The sequence below is a fragment of the Mobula hypostoma genome, chromosome 26, assembly GCF_963921235.1.
Source record: "Mobula hypostoma chromosome 26, sMobHyp1.1, whole genome shotgun sequence".
NCBI lineage: Eukaryota > Metazoa > Chordata > Chondrichthyes > Myliobatiformes > Myliobatidae > Mobula > Mobula hypostoma.
This window is the reverse complement of record NC_086122.1, coordinates 36,324,966-36,347,460: the sequence shown is the minus strand read 5'-3', so window position 1 is coordinate 36,347,460 and position 22,495 is coordinate 36,324,966. Positions and strand designations below refer to the sequence as shown.

The following is a 22,495-nucleotide window of genomic DNA, read 5'->3' as shown; positions in this document are numbered from 1 at the left end:
GTGTGCAAATTTTGTTTTCCTTCGTGTTACCTCAACAATGAGTCTAACTGAATTTCTAACCTGCCTCTCAATCCTATTTTATTTAGCCTTCAAGGACAAAGGAGAAATAGATAAATTGGTGCTCTATCAGCTGATAAGCCAAAACCTATCTAGTCAAGTGCTCCATGGAGGCTGATGTTTCCTTATCTGTATGAATAATGAAACAGTCATGGCTAATATTGTAGGAGACGTGGTATTGGTTTGCCTCCAGAGAAACTTCCTTAGGATCCAGATTTTTTTTTGAGCATGTGTTATGAGGAAACAAGTTCATGAATTTGGTGAAACAGAAGACACTGATTACGAATAATCATTTATTTACAGGCAAACAGTAAAACATTCAACCAAACACCTAAGCCACCGTAAATTACGCAACTACAGAAATAACCATGCAACAAACAAATATTTAGCAGAGGGTGCGCATAGGCCCTTCTATACTTGTAGCATACTTTCCCAATCCACACAAAATGCTGGTGGAATGCAGCAGGCCAGGCAGCATCTATAGGGAGAAGCACAGTCGACATTTCTATAGATGCTTCCTGGCCTGCAGCGTTCCACCAGCATTTTGTGTGTGTTGCTTGAATTTCCAGCATCTGCAGATTTCCTTGTGTTTGATACTTTCCCAATGGTTCTTCTGCATTGGTCATAACCTCAATGTGACGATGAGTGCCCTGAGACAAAGGAATGGGCCTGAAGCTGTACACCTATGGGACAGAGCTTCTGCGTTCTTTGAACGGGCCAGTCAATGACCAACACAGCAGAAGCAGCTTTCAACCGGCAAGTAAACTGACCTTTCACGCTACAGCCTGGAAGGGCAATTTTGGGATTTGGAGACTAGCGAAAGAAAATCTGGTTTGGCTACAGTCTTCATTCTGTTATGGTTGTATTTCTGAATGGCCGTAGTCCATGATGGTAAGGATTTTACATGGTCTGCGCATGTAATCAACTTCAGGGACCAAATGGTTCTCTCTTCTTCAACCCTTAAGATTTTTTTTATCAAATGCTAGGTGGTGGAGAAAAGTTACTTATAGTAGAAGTTCTATCAAGTTTCCAAGGGTTGAAACAGCCCACAATTTCCATTGAAGGTAAATATCTCACTTCTTAATTAACTGTTTTGGCTGAGATCAAACTCTTGGCTTACTGGACTCGTATCTCTGTTCACAGTGTATGGTTGGACCAGAATAGGGTTTAGGTCATCTGAAATATAAAATAAATTACATATTCAATGTAAAATCATTGAAGAAGCTTGTTTTATATTCAGTAGGAATTACAACAGAGTTCAACAAGTAGCATTTTGGTCCTTGATGCAGAAATCTCAAGTCCAAGTCTAGAATCTTGTGATCATTGTTTTCATTTAAATTTTCACCTTTGGCTTCAAATTGTTCTGTAGTCTCTACACCTGCATACCACAAACCTTCCCCTACAGCCTTCAAAAACTCAAACACACTTCCTTTTCCGGCCTCTTGAGCATGCTGAACTTTAACTGCTTCACCATCAGCTGTTTCCTTTCAGCTGCTGAGGCTCTGAGTTCCAGACTTCACTCCCTGAACTAATCCATTTCTCTACTTAAAAGCCATGGCTCACCTTGTCTGTGTCTGTGATTTATTGGTTCAATGCTACAGAGCTTAGTTAAAATGTAGCTGACACTTACGTTCAATGCTGATGGAGAAATGTAGAATTTGATGTGCCTTTTGTTACACGAGACCCTGAGGCACCCTTAGAGGGACAGTAAATTTCATGGGACATTTTCAGAGAAGAATAAGGAGGTTATTACCAGCGGTTTACCGAATATAAATCTTTCAACAATAAGAAACAGTTTCATCCCTTTAGACAGAGATTCGCCATCCAATCATTTGACTGACAAAACCTCTTCCCTCTTACTTTGGGACCTTTAGCATCTCCATGGTTCACTTTCAGAGAAGAATAAGGAAAGTTATTATCAGTGGTTTAGCTAATATAACTCTCTCAGGGAGAGCAAGCCCTCCACATGAAGCCCAGAAATGAAAAGGTTAACATATGAGGAGCATTTGATGGCTCTGGGGCTGTACTCTCTGGAGTTTAGAAGAATGAGTGGGGTGGGGGGGGGGATCTAATTGAAACCTATCGAGTATTGAAAGGTCTAGATAGGGTGGATGTGGAGAAGATGTCTTCTATAGTGTGGGGGTCTAGGACCAGAGGGCACAGCCTCAGAACTGAGGGACATTCATTTAGATCAGAGATGAGGAAAAATTTCTTTAGCCAGAGGCTGGTGAATCTGTGGAATTTTTTGCCATAGACGGCCATACAGGCCAGGTCATTGGGTACATTTAAGGTGAAGTTTGATTAATGAGGGTGTCAAAGATTACAGGGAGAAAGCAGGAGAATAGGGTTGAGAGGGATAATAAATCAGTCATGCTGGAATAGTGAAGCAGACTCAATGGGTTGAATGGCCTAATTCTACTCCTGGGTCTTATGGTCTTACAGGCCCAACTCATCCATGCCAATCAAAATGTCTGTCTGAACTAGGCCCGATTACCTCCATTTGGCCCATATGCCTCTAAATCAGGGGTCCGAACCATTTTTATGCTAATGGACAATACCATTAAGCAAGGGGTCCATGGACCCAAAATTGAGAACCAACCCTCGCTCTAAGCCTTTTCTGCCCATGTACCTGTGCAAATGTCTTTTAAACATCGTGGTTGTGCAAGCCTCTTCAGCTTCCTCTTGGCAGCTTGTTCTATATACATGCCACGCCCTCCAAGAACTTTGAATCTTTCAGTGAGGTTACCTCTCATTTTTCCAGACACAAAAGACTAGCTAGCTATCCTATGAATCTCTTCTCATCTTTTCTCTGCTCTTACTACAGAAAGAATTTCTTTATAGTTACCATACAAAATGCTGGAGGAATTCAATGGGTCTGGAGCAGCTGTGGAGGGAAAAGGACAGTCAGGTGAGGGGTCTCGACATGAAACGTCAACTGTCCATTTCCCTCCATAGATGCTTACTAATTTCCACCAGAATTTTCTCTGTTGTTCCAGATTCCAGTACCTTCCATCTCTTGTGTCCCTTTCACAGGCAAAGTCATCAAAACTGTACTCAGTACTCCAGATCTGGTGCTATACAACTGTATTTCTGGGCATTTGAGGCTCTCCGTTAGTCACGGTTAACCACGGATGTCGTATCCTAGCTGTATATGTGATATGAAAGATAGGGCAGTACGATATGGAGAGCAAGCTGTAGCCCATGCAGCAGGCTCCTCCTCTGCACACAGCTGATGAATCCAAAGGAATGGTAGAGACTGATACAAATTGGCACCAGTGGTGTCACAGGAGTTGCCAGTCAGCATTGAACTTAATCTAGGACTGCCTTAGGGACTTAAACTTTGGATTTTTCCTCAGGGTTTAGTCCCAAAGCCTTGCCCCTGAGTGGGTATGGCCACAAGGCAGCACAAGATCCGATGAGCTGCCCACTTTGGCTGATGGGCCCCATCTGTTTGGAGCAGTTGGTTTTAAGGCATCAGTATCCTGCCTTTGACCCTTCTCCTGTCATTGAAATGGTTCCACCGGGCTTAGTAGCTAAGCCACATATGAAGGCCAGGGGCTGGACTTGGTTTGTCAGAGTCTATTTGAGATGCACACACCATTGGGAGCATTTAATAGGTTGTGGGAACTTATCCCCACTACCTCCCCCAGCTTAAGGTTGTCTGGGCAGTAGTCTTGTTGGATAAGTTGTAAGGCTAATTAGTGCACATCGTTATCAGTAGCGTTCCTTACCTGTGTGCACATCTTTTCGCAAACATTTACCACAGCAGTAACAGCAACAGCAGCAGCAACAACAGCACGTTGCAATTGCACAGAAATAGGTCACAAGCTGCAAGGCAAGCAAACAATTCAACAGGCAGTTAGAGTCGGGTTAAACTGGAGCTGAATGTACGCATCTGCAACCCTTTATTTTCTGCTTCCATAACCCAAAGCCCTATCCCAGTAGTCAGGCAACACGAGTCAGTCTTGTTTAATGTTATTTATAGAGTCATGGAGAAGTACAGCACAGAAACAGGCCCTTTGGCCCATCTAACCCAATGTGAACTATTTAAACCGTCTACTCACATACCCTCCATACCCCAACCATCCTTGTACCTATCCAAACTTCTCTTAAACGTTGAAATCGAGCTCACATTCACCATTTGCACTGGCAGTTCGTTCCACACTCTCACAACCCCCTGAGTGAAGAAGCTTATCATGTTTCCCTTAAACGTTTCACCTTTTACCCTTAACCCATGACCTCTAGTTGTAGTTCCAACCAACGTCAGTGGAAAAAGCCTGCTTGCAATTACTCTATCTATACCCCACATAATTTTGTATTCCTCTATCAAATCTCACCTCAGTCTTCTAACATTCTAAAGAATACAGTCCTATCCTATTCAATCCGCCCTTACAACTCAGGCCTCCAGTCCTGGTAACATCCTTGTAAATTTTCTCTATACTCTTTCAATCTTATTTACATCTCTCCTGTAGGTAGGTGACCAAAACTGCACACAGTACTCCAAATCAGGTCTCACTAACATCTTGTACAACTGCAATATAGTATCTCATATCCTGCACTCAGTACTTTGATTTATGAAGGCCAATATGCCAAAAGCTTTTTAGCTATTTATCTGTGCCACCACTTTCAATGAATTATGGACCTGTATTCCCAAGATCCCTTTGTCCTACCACACTCCTCAATGCCCTACTATCCACTGTGTAAGACCTAGCCAGGTTTCTCCTACTAAAGTACAACACCTCACACTTGTCTGCATTAAATTCCATCTGCCATTTCTCAGCCCATTTTTTCAGCTGGTCCAGATCCCACTGCAAGCTCCGATAATCTTCTTCGCTTCCTCACTACACCCCCAATCTTGGTGTCATCTGCAAATTCGCTGATCCAGTTAACCACATAATTATCCAGATCATTGATATAGATAACAAACAACAACGGACTGTACACCGATCCCTGTGGCACACCACTAGTCACAGGCCCCAGTCAGAAAAGCAACCATCTACTGCCACTCTTTGGTTTCTTCCACAAAGCCAATGTCTAATCCAATTTACGACCTCATCTTGAATGCTGAGCAACTGATCCTTTTTGAACAATCTCCCATGCAGGACCTTGTCAAACGCCTTGTTAACGTCCATGTAGACAATATCCATTGCCTTGCCTTCATCAACTTTCCTGGTAATTTCCTTAAAAAACCCTATAAGATTGGTTGGACATGACCTACTACACACAAAGCCATGAGGTCTTTCCCAAATCAATCCCTGTCTATCCAAATATTCATATATCTGGTCCCTTAGAATACCTTCCAATAACTTTTGAAGACCAAGATTCCCTAAATCCATTACCTTTACCTTTTTATTCTGATTGGTACATACATGCTTTGTACTCTTAAAATTTTCACTTTTGAAGGCCTCCCAATTATCAGGTATACTTTTGCCAGAAAACAGCTTGTCCCAATCCTCACTTGCCAGATTATTTCTGATACCATCAAAATTGGCCCTTCTCCAATTTAGAATCTCAAAGCGAGGACCAGACCTATCCTTTTCCGTATTTACTTTGAAACTAATGGCATTGTGATCACTAGATGCAAAGTGTTCACCTACACAAACTTTTGTCACTTGGACTGTTTCGTTCCCGAATTGGAGATCAAATATTGCACACTCTCTCATTGGGACTTCTACATACTGATAAATGCAACTTTTCTGAACACATTTGACAAACTCTATCCCAACTAGTCCTTTAACAGTATGGCAGAACTAGTCAATATGTGGAAAGTTAAAATCACCTTCTATAACAACCTTATGTTTCTTGCAACAGTCTGCAATCTCTTTACAAATTTGTTCCTCTAAATCCTGTGGCGTGTTGGGTAGTCTATAATATGGCCCCATTAACATGGTCATACCTTTGTTATTGCTCAGTTCCACCCATAAAGCCTCACTACTCGAGTTATCCAGACTGTCCAATCTGAGCACAGCTGTGACATTCTCCCTAAGTAGTAACACCACCCCTTCTCCTTTAACCCTCCCACTCCATTGTGTCTAAAACAAAGGAACCCCAGAATTTTGAGCTACCAGTCCTGCCCCTCCTGCAGCCAAGTTTCCCTAAAGGCTACAATATCATAATTCCATGTGTTGGTCCATGCCCTGCAATCATCTGCCTTTCCTATACAATGCTTCGTGCACTGAAGTATACACAATTCAGAACATCAGTCTCACCAAGCCCAACCTTTTGATTCCTGACTTTGTCTGAGGTCTTAACAGCATCTGTCTCCACAACCTCTCCAATATCTGTTCTGGCACTCCGGTTCCCATCCCCCTGCATCTCCAGTTTAAACTGTACGTACGTGTAAAGAAGAACAAAATAATTGTAACTCCAGATCCGATGCAGCACAGAACAAAAGCACAATAAAATAAAGAATGCAGCAATATTTTTAAAAAACACAATATATACAATAGCTCACAGACCTAGATTGATTGTATGTCCATCAAGTGACTCTAGGCAAAGGAGTGTCTGTACATACTGTGACTCTCAGGAATCATGGTGGGGGATGTGGAGGGGTGGGTTAGTGGGTGGAGGTGTTGATCAGCCTTACTGCTTGGGGAAAGTAACTGTTTTTAAGTCTGGTGGTCCTGGCATGCAACGTGGGTGAGATCCTTTATGATGTTACTGGCCTTTTTCCAGCTCCGTTCGGTGTAAATGTCCTTGGTGGTGGGTATGCTTGGGCCAGTGATTACTTTTATTTGATTTCAGAATCTGCAATGTTGCTGTAAATGATTTTATAGTAATTTCTTTATGTTTACTGTATCCAGTGTGGGCACGTGGCCAAGTGGTTAAGGCGTTTGACTAGTGATCTGAAGGTCGTGAGTTCAAGCCCCAGCCAAGGGAGCGTGTTGTGTCCTTGAGCAAGGCACTTAATCACACATTGCTCTGCGATGACACTGGTGTCAAGCTGTATGGGTCCTAATGCCCTTCCGTTGGACAACATCGGTGTCGTGCAGAGGGGAGGCTTGCAGCATGGGCAACTGCTAGTCTTCCATACAACCTTGTATGGAGTGAAGACTTTCCAGGCACAGATCCATGGTCTCGCAAGACTAACGGATGCCTTTAAACAGTATCCAGTGATGTTGTGACCACAGGCAGTCCAGAGGAAGGTGCTTGCTAACAAATCAACCAGTTACACTAAAGCAAGGACAGATATGAGTTAGGCTGTAAAACTAATACGGCTGAGAAGCCTACCAAGCCTCACTGGTTCAGTCTGCTCATGGACATTGGCTGAGGTCCAGGGGAGATACCCAACATTCAGTCTTTAACTTGTTCAGGAGGGAATAGAAAACAAAGAAGATGAAAATAGACATGCAAGCTAACTTATTCACTCTACCACGACACTTTCTGGTCCCACACTAGAATAAGGCATATTTGTATCGCAGACCGAAATCAGGGGTGTCCAACCTAGGGTCCACGGACCCCTCAGTTAAGGTGGGGGTCCATGGCATAATAAGGGTTGGGAACCCTTGGCCTAATTCAACACAGGCCTGAGCTAGGGTTGTCAACTCATGTGGATGTCCAGGAATTAAAGACTGATTCTCTAGAGAAGGTTGTGAGAAATTATTTGCTAGTTTTAAACAAGTACAGGAGACAGGGAGGAAGGAACAAATGGCTGTTCCATTTACAATTCATACAGATGGCATTGGAAAGTGGGTGAAATGAGTGATTTCTCAAACATCCAGTGACAGGAGCCTGAGGGTTAGAAGGCAAAAGGTCACACTGTGTAGCATGGCGCGTGTGTAGCTTACCTTCATGAAGCAGTGGTTCCTTGAGGCCAAGAAGTTCTCCCCATCCTCCCCTAGCAAGGAGGCCACGTGTAGCCCGGCTGAACCGTACGAGTCATAGATGCGTTTCTTCCTTCGGTCAGAGAGGATCCTGTGGGCTCTGTTTATTTCCTTGAAATTCTCAGCTGCCGTGGGGTCATCGGGATTTTTATCTGGATGGTACCTCAGAGCTAGCTTTCTGCATTGCAATCAGACCAATCACCAGCAGCCAGCCAAACAAAAATTGTTTTGATGAAAGCACAAATCCTCCTTGTTAAACGAATCCAACCCTCTTGGTCAGCCTTTCATCCAACACCTTCCAGAAAGCTGAGTCACCCAAAACCCCTCTTCGATTCTCTCTGTACCAAGTACTTTCCCTCATTATTTATTTATTTATTCTTAGAAATAACATACAAAGTTCCAGCCCTTCAAGCCACACAACCCGGCAACCCTGATTTAACTCTAACCTAACCACAGGACAATTTACAACGATCAATTCACCTCCAACAGGCATGCCTTTGGACTGTGGGAGGAAACTGGAGCACCTGGAGAAACCCCACACATTCCACGAGGAGGACGTACAGAGACTCCTTACAGAGGATGCCAGGATTGAACTCTGAACGCCAATGCCCTGAGCCTCATTTACATTCATCTGCATTTCTTCTTGGTGCAGAAAGGCCCAGATTTAAAAATTCTACATCCTTCTCTCTAAGCTCCCCACCCAGTCCCATAACCTTGTCTCTGCCTCACTGTCCCTGCACCTTTTCACCTTACCATAAGACACAAGAGCAGAATTAGGCCATTCAGTCCATCGAGTCTGCTCCGCCATTCAATTATGGCTATTTATTGTCCCACTAAACTGCATCCTCCTGCTTTCTCCCCATACCCTCTGAGCCCTGGCTAACCAAGGACCGATTCTTAAAGTGCTTAAAATTCTCTCTGCCAATATAGGCCACTCACTAACTTCTGAGTTACATTCTTACACTTTAAGCCCACCTAGAGGTTCCTTCAGGTCGTAATAGCTGGGGCTGGTAATAGGGATAAGCTCCCACTACCTATTAAATGTTCCCAGTGGTGTGAACCTCAAATAGCCTCTGACAACAAAGTCTAGCTCCTGGCTTTCATATGTGGCTTGGCTACTACGCCCAATGAAACCATTTCAACTGACAGGAGAAGGGGCAAAGGTGCCTTAAAACCAGTTGCTTCAGGCAGATAGGGCTCATCAGCAATGGTTGACAGCTCATCTAGGAGCTCATCAAGGTCTGATCTCAAGTGTACGCTGCCTTGCGACAGTAAAGCCCAAGGGAAAATTCTGGAGCTGAAGTCCCTAAGGCAGTTCTATGTTGAGTTCAACACTGGCTGGCAACTCGTGCGACACTGCTGTGCCAGACTGTATTGGTCTCTGCCGTTCCTTTGGGTTCATCAGATATATGGAGAGGGGGAGCGTGCTACAAGGGTAACAGCTCGCTCTCCACATTGTACTGCCCAAGCTTGCGTACTGGATAGCTGGGTCACAACGTCTATGGTCAATCCTGACAGATGGAGGCCTCAGCCCCTCAGCCCACCCAGTCTCCAACTGACTGAACTCTTAGTTGAAATATCCTGTTTGAGTACTGTTGGGGGGGACAGCTTACCCGGGGGAAGCGACAGTGGCCCTGCCTCCGGCACAGAGTCTGGCCCTGTAGCTCAGAAGGGTAGGGCAAGGAAGAGGAGGGCAGTTGTGATAGGGGACTCGATAGTAAGGGGGTCAGATAGGCGATTCTGTGGACGCAGTCCAGAGACTCGGATGGTAGTTTGCCTCCCTGGTGCCAGGGTCCGGGATATTTCTGATCGTGTCCAAGATATCCTGAAGTGGGAGGGTGAAGAGCCAGAGGTCCTGGTACATATAGGTACCAATGACATAGGTAGGAAAAGGGATGAGGTCCTGAAAGAAGAATATAGGGAGCTAGGAAGGGAGTTGAGAAAAAGGACCGCAAAGGTAGTAATCTCGGGATTACTGCCTGTGCCACGCGACAGTGAGAGTAGGAATGCGATGAGGTGGAGGATAAATGCGTGGCTGAGGGATTGGAGCAGGGGGCAGGGATTCAAGTTTTTGGATCATTGGGACCTCTTTTGGCGCAGGTGTGACCTGTACAAAAAGGACGGGTTACACTTAAATCCTCGGGGGACCAATATCCTGGCAGGGAGATTAGCGGGGGCTACTGAGGTGACTTTAAACTAGAATGGTTGGGGGGTGGGAATCAAATTAAAGCGGCTAGGTGTGAGGAGGTTAGTTCACAACAGAGGGATGGGAACCAGTGCAGAGAGACAGAGGGGTGTAAAGTGAGCGTAGAAGCAAAAAGTACAAAGGGGAAAAGTAAAAGTGGCAGGCCGACAAATCCAGGGCAAGCATTAAAAAGGGCTAAGAGAGTTGTAAAAGAGTGCCTGAAGGCTTTATGTGTCAATGCAAGGAGCATTCGTAATAAGGTGGATGAATTGAAAGTGCAGATTGTTATTAATGATTATGATATAGTTGGGATCACAGAGACATGGCTCCAGGGTGACCAGGGATGGGAGCTCAACGTTCAGGGATATTCAATATTCAGGAGGGATAGACACGAAGGAAGGGGAGGTGGGGTGGCGTTGCTGGTTAAAAAAGAGATTAACGCAATAGAAAGGAAGGACATAAGCCGGGAAGATGTGGAATCGATATGGGTAGAGCTGCGTAACACTAAGGGGCAGAAGACGCTGGTGGGAGTTGTGTACAGGCCACCTAACAGTAGTAGTGAGGTCGGAGATGGTATTAAACAGGAAATTAGAAATGTGTGCAATAAAGGAACAGCAGTTATAATGGGTGACTTCAATCTACATGTAGACTGGGTGAACCAAATTGGTAAAGGTGCTGAGGAAGAGGATTTCTTGGAATGTATGCGGGATGGTTTTTTGAACCAACATGTCGAGGAACCGACTAGAGAGCAGGCTATTCTGGACTGGGTTTTGAGCAATGAGGAAGGGTTAATTAGCGATCTTGTCGTGAGAGGCCCCTTGGGTAAGAGTGACCATAATATGGTGGAATTCTTCATTAACATGGAGAGTGACGTAGTTAATTCAGAAACAAAGGTTCTGAACTTAAAGAGGGGTAACTTTGAAGGTATGAGACATGAATTAGCTAAGATAGACTGGCAAATGACACTTCAAGGATTGACGGTGGATATGCAATGGCAGGCATTTAAAGGTTGCATGGATGAACTACAACAATTGTTCATCCCAGTTTGGCAAAAGAATAAATCAAGGAAGGTAGTGCACCCGTGGCTGACAAGAGAAATTAGGGATAGTATCAATTCCAAAGAAGTAGCATACAAATTAGCCAGAGAAAGTGGCTCACCTGAGGACTGGGAGAAATTCAGAGTTCAGCAGAGGAGGACAAAGGGCTTAATTAGGAAGGGGAAAAAAGATTATGAGAGAAAACTGGCAGAGAACATAAAAACGGACTGTAAAAGCTTTTATAGATATGTAAAAAGGAAAAGACTGATAAAGACAAATGTAGGTCCCCTGCAAACAGAAACAGGTGAATTGATTATGGGGAGCAAGGACATGGCAGACCAATTGAATAATTACTTTGGTTCTGTCTTCACTAAGGAGGACATAAATAATCTTCCAGAAATAGTAAGGGACAGAGGGTCCAGTGAGATGGAGGAACTGAGCGAAATACATGTTAGTAGGGAAGTGGTGTTAGGTAAATTGAAGGGATTGAAGGCAGATAAATCCCCAGGGCCAGATGGTCTGCATCCCAGAGTGCTTAAGGAAGTGGCCCAAGAAATAGTGGATGCATTAGTGATAATTTTTCAAAACTCGTTAGATTCTGGACTAGTTCCTGAGGATTGGAGGGTGGCTAATGTAACCCCACTTTTTAAAAAAGGAGGGAGAGAGAAACCGGGGAATTATAGGCCGGTTAGCCTAACGTCAGTGGTGGGGAAACTGCTGGAGTCAGTTATCAAGGATGTGATAACAGCACATTTGGAAAGCGGTGAAATGATCGGACAAAGTCAGCATGGATTTGTGAAAGGAAAATCATGTCTGACGAATCTCATAGAATTTTTTGAGGATGTAACTAGTAGAGTGGATAGGGGAGAACCAGTGGATGTGGTATATTTGGATTTTCAAAAGGCTTTTGACAAGGTCCCACATAGGAGATTAGTGTGCAAACTTAAAGCACACGGTATTGGGGGTAAGGTATTGGTGTGGGTGGAGAATTGGTTAGCAGACAGGAAGCAAAGAGTGGGAATAAACGGGACCTTTTCAGAATGGCAGGCGGTGACTAGTGGGGTACCGCAAGGCTCAGTGCTGGGACCCCAGTTGTTTACAATATATATTAATGACTTGGATGAGGGAATTAAATGCAGCATCTCCAAGTTTGCGGATGACACGAAGCTGGGTGGCAGTGTTAGCAGTGAGGAGGATGCTAAGAGGATGCAGGGTGACTTGGATAGGTTGGGTGAGTGGGCAAACTCATGGCAGATGCAATTTAATGTGGATAAATGTGAAGTTATCCACTTTGGTGGCAAAAATAGGAAAACAGATTATTATCTGAATGGTGGCCGATTAGGAAAAGGGGAGGTGCAACGAGACCTGGGTGTCATTATACACCAGTCATTGAAAGTGGGCATGCAGGTACAGCAGGCGGTGAAAAAGGCGAACGGTATGCTGGCATTTATAGCGAGAGGATTCGAGTACAGGAGCAGGGACGTACTACTGCAGTTGTACAAGGCCTTGGTGAGACCACACCTGGAGTATTGTGTGCAGTTTTGGTCCCCTAATCTGAGGAAAGACATCTTTGCCATAGAGGGAGTACAAAGAAGGTTCACCAGATTGATTCCTGGGATGGCAGGTCTTTCATATGAAGAAAGACTGGATGAACTGGGCTTGTACTCGTTGGAATTTAGAAGATTGAGGGGGGATCTGATTGAAACGTATAAGATCCTAAAGGGATTGGACAGGCTAGATGCAGGAAGATTGTTCCCGATGTTGGGGAGGTCTAGAACGAGGGGTCACAGTTTGAGGATAGAGGGGAAGCCTTTTAGGACCGAGGTTAGGAAAAACTTCTTCACACAGAGAGTGGTGAATCTGTGGAATTCTCTGCCACAGCAAACTGTTGAGGCCAGTTCATTAGCTATGTTTAAAAGGAAGTTAGATATGGCCCTTGTGGCTACAGGGGTCAGGGGGTATGGAGGGAAGGCTGGGTTCTGAGTTGGATGATCAGCCATGATCATAATAAATGGCGGTGCAGGCTCGAAGGGCCGAATGGCCTACTCCTGCACCTATTTTCTATGTTTCTATGTTTCTATTCCTTTCCCCTGTGTCTTACTGCTTCGCTGCCTCTTTCATTTAAGACACTCCTGGTTATGCAGTTTACAGCCAAATTTTATTGGGATAGAAACACAAGCAGCATATAAGTGCAAGTTGTTATCAGTTATGTTGGTAATATGTGTCACTTATAGAGTACGAAGTCACACGGATCAATTCTTGAAGATAGCTCTTCACCGAATTGCAGTGAAAATTTCATTACCTGGGACATGCTCGACTTAACTGATTCCAGTTACTCAACTTATCTTCTCAGTATTATTTATTTGTTTATTTAATATTTCTTTTTTGTATTTGCATAGATTATCTTCTTTTGCACATTGGTCGTTTGCCGGTCTTGGCATGCAGTTTTTCACTGATCCTATTGTAAACCTTTGCTCTACTGTGAATGCCTGCTATAAGATGAATCTCAGGCCGGTATATGGTGACATACACATACTTTAAAAATAAATTTACTTTCAACTTAGAACTTCTGAACTTCCAATTGTGTCACATATTTAAGAACTATTCTAGCCATTCTTACAGCTCAGTTACTCCTTCACATTTTTTCTTTTTTTAACTTTTTCCCTCCCCTTTCCCTCTTCTTCTGTTTCACGCTCTTTCCTCTTACCTCTTCTCACCTGCCCATCACCTCCTGCTGGGTCCCCTCCTCCTTCCCTTTCTCCTATGGTCCACTCTCCTCTCCTATCAACACACACAAAATGCTGAAGGAACTCAGCACCTCAGCAAGTACGTAAACAGTCAACATTTCAGGCCTTCTGGATTCCTGAAGAAGGGTCTCAGCCCAAATGTTGACTGTTTATTCATATCCATAGGTGCGGCCTGACCAGCTCAGTTCCTCCAGTATTGTGTGTGTTACCCCTTCGGCCAGATTCTGCCTTCAGTGTGTCTGTTCTTTTGCCCTAACCCCTCCCCTGGCCTGGCTGGTGGCTTAGTGTGGTGCTTCCCCTCCCTTCCTCTGCAGGCCTGTGCCTCAAAATAGCTGCTTCCCCAGCCGAGCCCTGCTCTCTGCTTGATCACTCCCCTCACTAGGGCTTGTCTCTTTAGGGCGAAAGAAGGTGAGAGGTGACTTGACAGAGGTGATAAGAGGCATAATTAGAGCGGACAACCCGTGCCTTTCTCCCTGGGCAGCAATGGCTAACACAAAAGGGCATCATTTTAAGCTGATTGTAGTGGTGTACAGGGGGATGTCAAAGATAGATTTTTTTCGCACGGGGAGTGTTAAGTGCATGGAATGCACTTCCAGGTCTGGTGGCAGAAAAAGATAAGTGGAGACATTTAAAAGTCTCTTAGATAGGCACGTGGATGAAAGAGAAATGCAGAGCTCTGTGGGAGGTGTAGGAGCCATGTATCTATTTTCTGTCTGCCTGTATCGTATTTTGCCTTGTGCATTTACTATAGGTAATTTGTCACATGGGTTGGGATGTGGTAGAAGCAAAAGAGTACAGTTACATATTCACACTTTGTTTCAGGTCAGCTTAGTCTGGTTAGAAGCAGGGAGTAGGCCAGGGAATGATCTTTTTTGTCAAACACTAACGCTTAAATACTTAAATACTATTGCTATCGCTTAGACTGCTTACTTCATTATACCACTAGTTTTCATTTCATTAATTTTGTATCGCTACAAAATTGTTTGTCTTTGCTGGTTTCTCATTAAAGGATTGAATATACTGTTGTGATCTTTGGAACTTTGTTATTATGCATAGCATCATACCATGTCAAACCCCATGCTTAGTTTCTGAACAGTTTTGGTTTGTTTTCAAGTAACCACTACAAGAGGGAAGGGCTGGATTGATAGAGTGTAGAGTCATAGAAAAATACAGAACAGAAATGGGCCCTTCAGCCCATCGAGTTGGAGTCAATCCATTTGAACTGCCTACTCCCATCGACCTTCATCAGGACCATACCCTACCATCCACGTACCTATCCAAACTTCTCTTAAACGTTGAAATCGAGCTCGCATGCACCACTGGTGCTGGCAGCTTGTTCTACACTCTCTCGACCCTCTGAGTGAAGAAGTTTTCCTCATGTTCCTCTTCACCTTTCACTCTTAAACCATGACCTCCAGTTATAGTCCCAGCTAACCTCAGTGAAAAAGTCTGCTTTCATTTACCCTATCCATACCCCTGAAAATTTTGCATACAAACTGATCTTGGAGCAGACTGAAAGGTCAGCACAACATTGTGGGCTGAAAAGCATGTGTTGTTTTATGTTCTATGTGTCTTCTGTGTTCATACAGCCCCTCTGTTTGAGTCATTGAAGCAGAGTGCAATACAGTACAGAAATAGCTTCCAATCCAGCTTGTCTATACCAATCAATATGCTCAGCTAAAACCGTTGCATTTGCCTGTGTCCGGCCCATATCCTGTAAGCCTTTCTTATTCATAATGCTGTCCAGTTGTCAGCTCAGCTCCTTTCTCTGAAATATCCCTGGGTAGAATGCCCTAGATTTTGATGTACCGGATATCCAGAGATGTATTGTGTCTATTTTACCAACTTGTCCAACATCCAATGCAAGGAAACAATTTCACCTGCTGGAGCAGTCCAGAACAAACACACATAAAATGAAGCTGAGACCTAGGTCACTCTCCGCTCTTGAGGCCAGAGGTCAATTGGAAGTTGAATACTGAGATCAGTAGATTTGCACAGAAAACAATCTAAAAGTACCAAAGAATGTGGTAAGGATTAAATAAATAGAAAAGATACAAAAACACTTTGATCTAATTTTAGAATGGAAGATCTGATTGGCCCCCTTATAGTCTTACCTATATGCTGCCTTGACCTCTTCCGGTGAAGATTTCCTTGGCAATTGTAAAATTCTGTAAAGAGTTTCACCTTGCATTGAGTTGGATCGTTCCAGTCTGTTGGTCATCGTTGACTTCCTTTGCAAAGTGAAGAGAACGTGACAGAGGATAACTTTCAGAAGTTCAAAGATCAAAGTTCAAAGCAAATTTCTGTCACCACGTACTATCCTGAGATTCCTTTTCATGTGGGCAACCACAGTAAATTTCTAGAAACGCACTAAAATCCATGAAAGACCACATCCAGCAGGACAGTCAACAACCAAGGTGCGCAAGTAAACAAATGATGCAAATCCGAAAAGAAAGACAAAATAATAATAAATAAATAAACAATAAACATTGAGAACATGAGATGAAGAGTCCTTGAAAGTGAGCCCAGTTCAGTGGGAACATTTCAATGACGGAGCAAGTAAATATGAGTGATGTTATCCCCTCTGGTTCAAGAGCCTGATGGTTGAGGGGTAATAACTGTTTCTGAAGCTGGTGATGTGTGTCCTGAGGCTCCTGTGCCTCCTTCCTGATGGCAACAGTGAGAAGACAGCATGGTGTGGGTGATGGGTATCCCTTATGATGAACTTAAGATTGCAGGCTTGCACTCTTAGCAGAATAAGAGGTGAGCCCATGAAAGTAAAGTAAATTCTTAAGAGGCTTTCCAGAGTGGTGGTGGAGCTGATGTTTCCTTGTGACTGGAGTGTCTTCCCAGAGGAAGGTGTGCAACATTCAGGACAGAGATGAAAAGTTAATGCTTTATCCTGTGTATGGAATTTACTACCCAAGAGAACTGTGGAGGTTCAGTCTCTAAAACAGATTGAGATACTTTATCTCTAGATGTTAAATCAATCTGAGGCTGAAAGTTTAGTTGGGGACAGTGGTACTGAGCTAAAATATAGTCCAGAGGAGGTTCACAAGAATGATCTCAGGAAAGAAAGGGTTAACATGTGAGGAGCATTTGAAGGTTCTGGACCTGAACTTACTAGAGTTTAGAAGAATGAGTGGGATGGGGATCGTATTAGAACCTACTGAATATTGAAAAGCCTAGATAGAGTGGATGTGGAGAGGATGTTTCTTGTAGTGGGAAAACAGAGAGAACAACCTCAGAGTACAAGGGCATCCCTTTAGTCAACCTTGAACTTTAATTAGATTATTAATTTTACTGTATCTCACATATACCGAGAAACAGTAAAAAGCTTTGTTTTACATGCCATCCACATAGATCGTTCAAAACATAAGTATATCGAGGCAACAGAAGGCAAAACTATAACAGGATGCAGAATATCAAGGTTCAAAGTAAGTGAACATTATTCAACTTTGAGATTCATCTCCTTACAGGCAGTCACAAAACAAAGAAACACAGAAGAACCCATTAAAAAAAGATCGACAAACCCTTAATGTGCAGAGAGAACTCCAAAACGTGCAAACAATGAAAGTAAGCAAATTGCATTTCGAATGAAAGTGAGTCCTCAGACACAAAACCTGGGGCAGCCGAAACAGGCCCAGATCCTCAGCCTCAGTGTTTCATACAGAAAGTGCAGAGCAGTGAGGCAGCTGAAGTGGAAGGACCATGAACAGGTAAATCGTGACATCAGTAGTTCACGGTGAATGAATTTAGACAACATGGCTTCGTGGCCTTGAGATGAGCCTGTGAGTATTCGGTCACATGAATGACCTGTGCCTACAGAGGTCATTTACAATCCCTGGCCCACACAGAGTGAGAGAAGGGACAAGATAAAAGCGAGCACAGAATAAACAGGAATCAATCTCTGGACCAGTTAAAATATTCGAGGAAATTAAATTTAATTGGTGTCAATGAACAACATGCAAGAAGCCCAGACTTGACCACATCACACATTACATATTGTGGTGACTGATCTGTACAAATTTCACTCAAATGGTCACTGGAAGCTCTATGACTGGCTAGTCCTGATTTAGATTCCAGATTGTCATAAATTTCCAAATTGTCATAAGTTTCCAAATTTTGTTGTCCAAACTCAACTCAAATCTCTGTCGTACTGCTCATTTTTAACTAAAATTAACCCCTATCTTTAACGATATGTCAATTCTTGATGTAATTTTCACTCCTCCCTCTCTCTCGCTACATTCTCAACTTCAACTTTACATTTTCCACGTCTGTATCTTGCCTCTCCTCATTCCTGCTTTCTCATTTCCACCTCTGTATATTTTTCACCTGCGAGTTCCTCCTCCTTCCAATCTCCTCTCCTCTATTCTACAGTCCGTCACTCCCTCTCTCCCCTCCTCTCCCCCCACCCCCCAGCTCCATTACTCTGCTGCTCCTCTCACCCCATCTTCCATCAGCGTCACGTTTGGATATTTTTTCAACTTTGCATTTTACTTGGTTTCCGGGAACAATCACAGGCTGAATTTGGTAAACACAACAGCTGCACCTGAGACATCTACACAACACGTAACTGAGAGCTTTCAATAGAGTTGTGCTAGACATTCGCTCTTCTTTTCATACCTGAAATCTCTGCTGTCGTTGAGAGAAGGCAGACAGTCACTTCAGCAGTTCGTGTATAACTGGGCTGAAAATCTTGAGCACTGACTTCTGCTTCCAAAGCTCTGTTCCGTATGTGCATTAGTCTTGTGACCAGTATCTAATAGAAAGTAAAATTGCTTTCCTCATTAGGGAGCATAAGACACACCCTCCTGATTGACTGACTGTATAGAAAGCAAGAATAACACACATAAAATGCTGGAAGAACTCAGCAGGTCAGGCAGCATCTACGGAAAGGAATAAACAGCCGAGACTTCATCAGCACCGGAAAGGAAGGGGGAAGGAGCCAGAATAAGGAGGTAGGGGGGAGGAAGAAGTGTAAGCTGGAAGGTGATAGGTGAAGCCAGATGAGGCAAGGCAGTAGGTAGGTGAGGGAGGAATCATAGTCATAGTCATAGTCATAATTTATTGATCCCGGGGGAAATTGGTTTTCGTTACAGTTGCACCATAAATAATAAATAGTAATAAAACCATAAATAGTTCAATAGTAATATGTAAATTATGCCAGGAAAATAAGTCCAGGACCAACCTGTTGGCTCAGGGTGTCTGACCCTCCAAGGGAGGAGTTGTAAAGTTTGATGGCCACAGGCAGGAATGACTTCCTATGACGCTCTGTGTTGGATCTCGGTGGAATGAGTCTCTGGCTGAATGTACTCGTGAGCCCACCCAGTACATTATGTAGTGGATGGGAGACATTGTCCAAGATGCCATGCAACTTGGACAGCATCCTCTTTTCAGACACCACCGTGAGAGAGTCCAGTTCCATCCCCACAATATCACTGGCCTTACGAATGAGTTTGTTGATTCTGTTGGTGTCTGCTACCCTGAAGATGAAGTAAGAAGCTGGGAGGTGATAGTTGGAAAAGGTAAAGGGCTGAAGAAGAAGGAATCAGATAGGAGAGGAGAATGGATGATGGGAGAAATGGAAGGAGAGGCACCAGAGGGCAGGTGAGGAGAAGAGAAGCAGAAGAAGGGAGCCAGAATGGGCATTGGGAAAGAAGAGAAGTGGGGGGGGGGGCGGGGGTGTATTGACCAGAAGTATAGAAAGCAATATATTCTTCCAACCTTCAAGCACGGTTCTACTTGTGAATAGACCACCTAACTGGGAACTGATCTGTGCTCTGGATAGAACCAGCCTCGATTCCAGACCAATCCAGTTAATGGGTTTTAGCCCAGAGAGTTAATAGGGTATGTAATGAATTCTGGTGCCCTGACCTGTATCATCAGAAAGCAGGAGCAAGGCACAGGCTGTAATGCTCTTTGTGGTTGAGTGGCCAATGCAGATCTGCCTCCTTGGCTCTTAATGACAACCAGGTTGTTAGTCAAGTTATCAAGGAACATCTAAATTTTTACCTCAGTAGGTCTTGAGATGGAAAAAAGAATGAAAAAGAGTAAGTACGCAGATATACACTATGTAGGAAGACACTAAAAATATTTCATGATACTTATTCAAAAAATTACACCGTTTTATTTGATTGGATTGAAGTTGCAGGCAAGGAATTCCATATGTAATTCAGGCTTACATTTGAACACTTACAAATACAGTTAATTGGGACTCATTGGGTCCAGTATCTTTTGGCTCAATTAGGCAGCTGCCCCAATTAGCCGAATCTTCATGGAAATAGTTAATAGGTATAAAAAAGATAAACTAAATATCAAATTATGTAGTTAAATGAAAAATAGAACAAATTAGAAACATAGAAAACCTACAGCACAATACAGGCCCTTCGGCCCACAAAGCTGTGCTGAACATGTCCCTACCTTAGAACTACCTGTGTAGGCTTACCCATAGCCCTCTATTTTTCTGAGCTCCATGTACCTGTCCAGGAGTCTCTTAACAGACCCTATCGCTTCCGCCTCCACCACCGCTGCCAGCAGCCCATTCCACGCACTCACCACTCTCAGCATAAAAAACTTACCCCTGACATCTCCTCTGTACCAACTTCCAAGCACCTTAAAACTATGCCCTCTCATGCTAGCCATTTCAGCCCTGGGGAAAAGCCTCTGACTATCCACACAATCAATGCCTCTCATTATCTTGAACACCTCTATCAGGTCACCTCTCATCCTCCGTCGCTCCAAGGAGAAAAGGCTGAGTTCACTCAACCTATTCTCATAAGGCATGCCCTCCAATCCAGGCAACATCCTTGTAAATCTCCTCTGCACTCTTTCTATGGTTTCCACGTCCTTCCTGTAATGAGGTGACCAGAACCGACCACAGTACTCCAAGTGGGGTCTGACCAGGGTCCTATATAGCTGCAACATTACCTCTCGGCTCTTAGTACTACTAGAGCACTATAAAACTGTGTATTAGTTCCTAATAGTTATCAATAGAGAAATTCATCCACTGTACACTGCCATGTTCTCTTGATTGATTGTAAATGAACAAAATCAGAGCAGACACTTAGTGCAGATAATGGACTGCCTTCATACAATGCTTTTGATGATTGCATGCTCCAAATCTTCATTTTCATTGTGATGTTCAAGGTGATTGTTGATACCTTCCAATTTTTTGTAGTTTCTCACTTGTTGAAGTAGTAAGATCATTTCATTTTCACTCCCAGCCATTTCTGGCATTTTCACCATGAAATTTGAAACCGCAGTGATCAAAACGGTTTTGATTTGTCTTACTGCTTATTTCTAGCCAACCATCAGTGACAAAAATTACTGCTTTTTGAAGACAAACACATGCAACTGACACGAGTTAAAGTTCAAAGTAAATCTGTTATCAAAGTATATATATACCACCATATAGAATGCTGAGATTCATTTTCTTGCGGGCATTCTCAGTAAATCCAAGAAAAATAATAGAATCAGAGAAACCTGTTTGCTTTAAGCATGGTGTAGTGTCCAATGGCCATGTAAGTGGTTAGAAACAGTTTGGCAACAGTCTCCTGTCCCAGTTAAGCAGCATAATGTCCCAAATAAATGAAGGGAATCCTGGATATTTTCTCAATTAGTTTTTGTTCTTTAAGAGTTTTTTTTTCCAAAAATACTTTATTCAGAAGTATTACAAAATAAAGTTATATACTTATAAAAAAAACATTCGTTGACCCTGAGTCCTTATTCAATAAATAAAGTTATTTACAATAAAATTATGTGTTGACTCTGTGTTCATATACAAATGAAAGATGTTTACAATAAATCATTCATTTACTCTCAACGCTTGGTCAAGAGTTAAGACTTACTTACAATAAAATTATCAACAATAAAGGCAGGCGTTGGCACTAAATCCTTTTCCAAATTAACAATTCCACCCACTCCTGGGGCACCATGTTGATTATCTGTCCACACCGCTGATGAGGGTTATTCTCCTCCCCACCCGACCCCTCACACTCCCACGGGTGATGAACCTTAAACTGTGGTCCTTCCCCACCGGGACTTCGCGGTGGCCGCACCAAGCTCGAGTGCATCCCTCAGCACGTACTCCTGCAGACGAGAGTGAGCCAGTCGGCAGCATTCCGTCATGGACATCTCCATGTGCTGGCAGACCAAAGTGCGTCTTTCACCGAATTGATGATCTGCCGGCAGCACGGAATGCTTTGTTCTTTAAGTGTTGGCCCAAAAAAACAAGTGCTCTGATTAACCAGAATCTACTGTATTATCTTTGAAAGAAAACCAGAATACTCTGTCACGAAGGGCTCACTGACTGTATAATTATGATGTCAGCACATTCTATTGCTATGGTTTCAGTAACAAGTTCTGATGGGCATAATGAATTCTCATGTGAAAGATGTTGTGATGGTTATTACAAAAGAACAAGGCTGTGGAGATTTGTTCATAGGTCAAGCCGATACTGAAAATCTGAGGCAAGGGTTGAGTGCTGGAGGGTAAACAAATGCTGTGGAACTGGTCTGTCGCACTGGCTATGCTCTTTAGGAAGAATATTATCGAGAAAAGGCAACATTTAAAAATGGCAGAAACACCAGAACATTTGCAGCCAAATAACAAATTCTGCAGCGGTTGACAGTTTCTACGTTTGTA

The 22,495-nt window shown here is 43.4% G+C and overlaps 1 protein-coding gene across 3 annotated transcripts; it reads right to left on the bottom strand.

Annotated features, from left to right (window-relative positions):
- Nucleotides 1-487: 487 nt before the first annotated feature.
- Nucleotides 488-21,892, bottom strand: LOC134338186 (dnaJ homolog subfamily C member 5-like). Of its 3 annotated transcripts, none has more exons than XM_063033819.1 (6): nt 21,704-21,892; nt 18,476-18,611; nt 15,964-16,080; nt 7,845-8,058; nt 3,789-3,885; nt 488-1,233 (listed from the first exon to the last, which is right to left on the bottom strand). In XM_063033819.1, the coding sequence occupies exons 3-6, from the start codon at nt 16,068-16,070 to the stop codon at nt 1,142-1,144; spliced, it is 510 nt and encodes a 169-aa protein (XP_062889889.1). In that variant the 5' UTR covers nt 16,071-16,080; nt 18,476-18,611; nt 21,704-21,892; the 3' UTR covers nt 488-1,141. The 3 variants fall into 3 exon arrangements, with proteins under 3 accessions (XP_062889889.1, XP_062889891.1, XP_062889890.1); XM_063033821.1 differs by having other exon boundaries at nt 15,964-16,076; XM_063033820.1 differs by lacking the exon at nt 21,704-21,892 and adding an exon at nt 19,727-19,787.
- Nucleotides 21,893-22,495: the final 603 nt, after the last annotated feature.

Bases quoted from the DNA above. Each gene is read 5' to 3' on its own strand.
- LOC134338186 (XM_063033819.1), bottom strand. From the start codon at position 16,070: ATGACCAACAGACTGGAACGATCCAACTCAATGCAAGGTGAAACTCTT. The intron at 8,059-15,963 runs GTAAGACTATAA...ATTGCAATGCAG, and splicing joins GAGGTCAAGGCAGCATATAG to AAAGCTAGCTCTGAGGTACC. The intron at 1,234-3,788 runs GTAAGGAACGCT...TTTATATTTCAG, and splicing joins GCGAAAAGATGTGCACACAG to ATGACCTAAACCCTATTCTG.